At 42.4% G+C, this 5,089-nt stretch overlaps 1 protein-coding gene across 1 annotated transcript; it reads left to right on the top strand.

The window, feature by feature from the left end:
* The first annotated feature begins 1,189 nt into the window (after nucleotides 1-1,189).
* On the top strand, nucleotides 1,190-2,994 carry LOC141092735 (general transcription factor II-I repeat domain-containing protein 2-like). The gene is made up of 2 exons (XM_073579125.1): nucleotides 1,190-1,610; nucleotides 1,799-2,994. Exons 1-2 carry the CDS (start codon nucleotides 1,190-1,192, stop codon nucleotides 2,992-2,994), a joined length of 1,617 nt encoding a protein of 538 aa, XP_073435226.1.
* Nucleotides 2,995-5,089: the final 2,095 nt, after the last annotated feature.

The raw sequence follows: 5,089 nt of genomic DNA, 5'->3' as shown, positions 1-5,089 counted from the left end.
GATGTCACGCCGCCTGGGCCTGTGCCGGAAGAAGACGGAGACGAGCGGGCGCCTCTTCAGAGCAGTGCAGGGACATAGGTGAGTACTTTTTTTTTTTTTTTTTTAATGCCGGGTCCTATTGGGGACATTGTTCTGCCTAGTGGGGACCTGTGCTACCTAGTGGGGACATTTTCCTGCCTAATGGGGACATTGTTCTGCCTAATGGGGACCTGTGCTACCTATTGGGGATATTTTCCTGCCTAGTGGGGACATTGATCTGCCTAATGGGGACCTGTGCTACCTATTGGGGACATTTTTCTGCCTATTGGGGACATTGTTCTGCCTAATGGGGACCTGTGCTACCTATTGGGGACATTTTTCTGCCTAGTGGGGACATTGTTCTGCCTAATGGGGACCTGTGCTACCTATTGGGGATATTTTCCTGCCTAGTGGGGACATTGTTCTGCCTAATGGGGACCTGTGCTACCTATTGGGGACATTTTCCTGCCTAGTGGGGACATTGTTCTGCCTAATGGGGACCTGTGCTACCTATTGGGGACATTTTTCTGCCTAGTGGGGACATTGTTCTGCCTAATGGGGACCTGTGCTACCTATTGGGGACATTTTTCTGCCTAGTGGGGACATTGTTCTGCCTAATGGGGACCTGTGCTACCTATTGGGGACATTTTTCTGCCTAGTGGGGACATTGTTCTGCCTAATGGGGACCGGTGCTACCTATTGGGGACATTTACCTGCCTATTGGGGACCTGTGCTGCCTATTGGGGACTACTATGCTGCCTATGGGGGACTACTATGCTGCCTATGGAGGATTATGCTGCCTATGGGGGATTATGCTGCCTATGGGGGACTACTATGCTGCTTATGGGGGATTATGCTGCCTATGGGGGACTACTATGCTGCTTATGGGGGATTATGCTGCCTATGGGGGACTACTATGCTGCTTATGGGGGATTATGCTGCCTATGGGGGACTACTATGCTGCTTATGGGGGATTATGCTGCCTATTGGGGACATTTACCTGTCTATTGGGGACTGGCAAGGCTGCATTGATAGGCACTGATGACATTGCAATGATGGGCAGTGCAGTCTGTATGTCTCTGTGTGGGTAATTTTATTTCTGGTGTAGTTTTTGTAGAGCTGTATATATATTGGTATTTTACTAATAGCGATTTTGAATCTCTAGGAAACAATGACATCGAGAAAGAGAAAAATTGACTCGGAGTGTAGGATATTCAAGGAACAGTGGACTTATGATTACTTTTTCATGCAGTACAAGGAAAGAGCTGTCTGTTTGATATGCCAGAATATAGTGTCTGTGTTCAAAGAATACAATTTGCGTCGACACTATCAAACTCAACATAAAGATAAATATGATTGTTTGGTTGGAGAAGTGAGAAAAGATAAAATATTAAAACTAAAAAATACATTGACAACTCAGCAAAATACGTTTGTGAAGCAGAAGCAGCTAAATATTTCATCACTGCGAGCAAGTTTTCAAGTTGCCAAGCTAATAGCGTGCACTGGCAGACCATTCGTGGAGGGAGAATTTGTTAAAGAATGCCTTCTTTCTGTAGCCAAAGAGATGTGTCCAGAGAAGGTCGATTTATTTAGTACAGTGAGTCTTTCAGGACCTACAATTACACGAAGGATTGAAGAAATGGGAGACAATTTGCATCAGCATTTGCAAAACTCCGCAAAAAACTTTCCTATTTTTCCTTGGCACTCGACGAAAGTAATGATATTCGTGATTCTGCACAACTTCTAATTTTTATTCGTGGGACGAATGATTATTTTGAAGTCACAGAAGAGCTTGCTGCACTGCAAAGCATCAAAGGAACAACTACAGGAGAGGACATCTTTGAAAAGGTTTGCCAAACTGTGAATGGTTTGGAGCTGGACTGGGCTAAACTAGCCAGTGTGACAACTGATGGTGCTCCTAGCATGGTGGGGTCTAAGAAAGGAGTAATTGCTCGCATTAACCAAGAGATGGACAAGTATAACCATTCTCATCCAATAGCCATACACTGCTTAATCCACCAACAGGCGCTGTGTAGTAAATCACTGAAGTGGGACTCTGTTATGAAAATTGTGGTATCTTGTGTTAACTTCATTAGAGCTAATGCATTAAACCACAGACAATTTCAGGAATTTCTGTCTGAGCTAAATGTTGGCTATGAAGATGTTCTGTACCACACAGAAGTCAGTTGGCTGAGTCGAGGGAGAGTTTTGAAACGTTTCTATGACTTGCTTCCACAGATTACAGAATTTCTGCTTTCAAAAAACAAAGAAATACCAGAGCTCAATGATGCAGAATGGAAATGGCACCTTGCCTTTCTGACAGATGTAACAGAGTTACTTAACAGTTTCAATGTGCAACTTCAAGGAAAGGGGAAGCTCATCTGTGATATGCAATCACATGTGAAAGCATTTGAAGTAAAATTAGGCCTCCTCATCAAACAAGTGAAGGAGGAAAATTTCTGCCATCTCCCCACAACTCAAAATCTGTTAGCGCAAAAACCACTGGTTGCATTCCCAAACAAAACATGTGTGGATTCACTGGAAATCTTACTAAAGCAATTCGAATTTAGATTTAAAGAGCTTCATCTCCATGGACAGGACATACAGCTTTTCCGTAACCCATTTTCTATTGACATTGAAAATGTGGATACAGTTTACCAAATGGAACTGGCTGAACTACAGAATTGTGACTCTCTGAAAGACGCATTCAAGTCAAGCAGCCTTCCTAATTTCTATGCATCTCTCCCATCTGAGACATATCCTAATCTCAGGAAGCATGCACTCAAAATGGCAACCATCTTTGGCAGCACTTATGTCTGTGAACAGACTTTTTCCAGAATGAAACACCTGAAATCTCCTACCAGATCTAGACTAACTGATGAACACTTGCATCACTTGTTACGACTAGCAGTGACAAATATGGAACCGGACATTGACCATCTCATTAGCCAGAAGCAGGCCCACAGTTCCCATTGAAATATTGGTGTTTGTTGATTTAACACTTGTTCTTCATTTTAAAAATTGTATTTGTTCTTGTTTTGTTTCTTTTTTCTTCTGAATAAGATATGTGCAGTGTGCATAGGGCAGGCCATAGGAATTTGTTCATAGTTTTTTTTTAAAACTATATTCCGGCCCTCCAATGGTCTGAGGGACCGTGAACTGGCCCCCTGTTTAAAAAGTTTGAGGACCCCTGATCTAGAGTATTATAGAGGCCTGATCCATAGGCCACAAAAATCCTTCTGTTCTTAATGTCATACAGTATGGGACCTGACTTTAAAATAGCTTATAGCATCTAGTGTGTTATAGAGGCCTGATCCATAGGCCACAAAAGTTCTTCCATTATTAACGTCATACAGTAAGTAACCTGAGTTTAAAATAGTTTGCAGCATCTAGTGTGTTATAGAGGCCTGATCCATATGCCACAAAAAATATATTGTCATTAATGTCATACAATAGGGGATCTGACTTAAAATAGTTTGTAGAATTTAGTGTGTTATAGAGGCCTGATCCAGAGGCCACAAAACATTCTTCTGTTCCTAGTGTCATATAGTGGGGGACCTGACTTTAAAATAGTTTGTAGCATCTGGTGTGTTATAGAGACCTGACCTCCTCTATGACCTCCACCTGCGCCCTCAACCTCTGCCTTAACAAGACACACATTCCAACAGTGCAGAGCGAATTCCCACCTCCTCCATACTGCGCAGCCAGAGATCACCACAATCAGGCAGTATTAAAATTGATATGCCTTGGAGATCGCAGTCATACAGATGAAGAGTTGGGGACAATTCCCAGGCTGAGTTTGATCAATGGCATCCAGGGAAGGCCGTGTCCGATAATGGTGCAAACCTGGTGGTGGCCCTATGGTCAAGTTCACACAAGTGCCTTGAATGGCTAATGTCCTCAACCTGGTGGTACGGCATTTTTTCAGCCACTATCCTGGCCTGGGTGAGCTGCTCCAGAAAGCACGTAAGCTGTGTGCTCATTTCTGCTGTTCGCACCCCTCTGGTCACTGACTTGCATCAATACAGAGGTCTTTGTTCATGCCAGTTAAAAGGTTGATATGGGATGTACCAACACTGTGGAATTCCATTCTGCACATGTTGCAGTGACTGTGGCAGTAGCAACAAGCCCTGACGCAGTATCTCATGTCATGTAGCCTGGGCCAATGCAGTACAGATGTGGCGCATATCATGTTTACCGAGCGGGCACAGATTAAGGACCTATGCACCCTTCTGCATAGTTTCAAAATGGTTGCTAAGATGGTTAGCACTGACGACATCATCATCATTATTCCGGTCATCTATATGCCGGATTATTACAAGTATTCCCAAAAAATTATGGATATAACACTATCACCTCTTTAACTCCAAATACAATGCTATAATACACAATTCTTCTAGCTGATTATAGCAGAAAGAAACAACGAGTATTTAGGAAAAAATATAGACAATTTTATTGAAATATATTAAAAATATACATAATAAACAGAGTTTCCCACTATGCAGGTAAACAAGGGGTTAATCCGAAAAGAAACAGTACAGATAGTGTAAAATAGCTGAAGCCATATACTATCAACATACAAGCATCCTGAAATATTTCAATATTAGCATATGTAATGCAAATTTTCCACTTTGTGAATAGGCTCATTACATAATCAAGCCCCGTTTAAAGTGCAAAGTGTGCTTGTGCAAATAGAGCTAATCACTACACTGACAATAACGTATCATACAATCTTCCAGTGCCGGCAAATAAGCTATACAAACTGGAGGAAGAAGCGGTGAAACGCGCGTTGGGGCGGCAGGCTCGGGGAATCCTCCATCACATATTAGATGTAAGTACAGTGTACAGTTTATTTACAGGCATCAACATATGGGCCACAGTGTGAGCACTGGCAGCAGTATATAATTGTCCATTCACAATGGGCTTATCTGAATTGCATTATCCAGTTTGTATAGCTTATTTGCCGGCACTGGAAGATTGTATGATACGTTATTGTCAGTGTAGTGATTAGCTCTATTTGCACAAGCACACTTTGCACTTTAAACGGGGCTTGATTATGTAATGAGCCTAT

This window comes from Dendrobates tinctorius, unplaced genomic scaffold, assembly GCF_039654945.1.
Source record: "Dendrobates tinctorius isolate UK_male_01 unplaced genomic scaffold, ASM3965494v1 ptg000060l, whole genome shotgun sequence".
NCBI lineage: Eukaryota > Metazoa > Chordata > Amphibia > Anura > Dendrobatidae > Dendrobates > Dendrobates tinctorius.
The sequence above is the reverse complement of the archived record's forward strand: the minus strand, read 5'-3'. Positions and strand labels throughout refer to the sequence as shown.

What these genes read in the sequence shown, in the direction of transcription:
- LOC141092735 (XM_073579125.1), top strand. Translation starts at nt 1,190, where the DNA reads ATGACATCGAGAAAGAGAAAAATTGACTCGGAGTGTAGGATATTCAAG. An exon ending in AGAGAAGGTCGATTTATTTA is followed by an intron (nt 1,611 to 1,798) that starts GTACAGTGAGTC and finishes ATTATTTTGAAG; the next exon opens with TCACAGAAGAGCTTGCTGCA.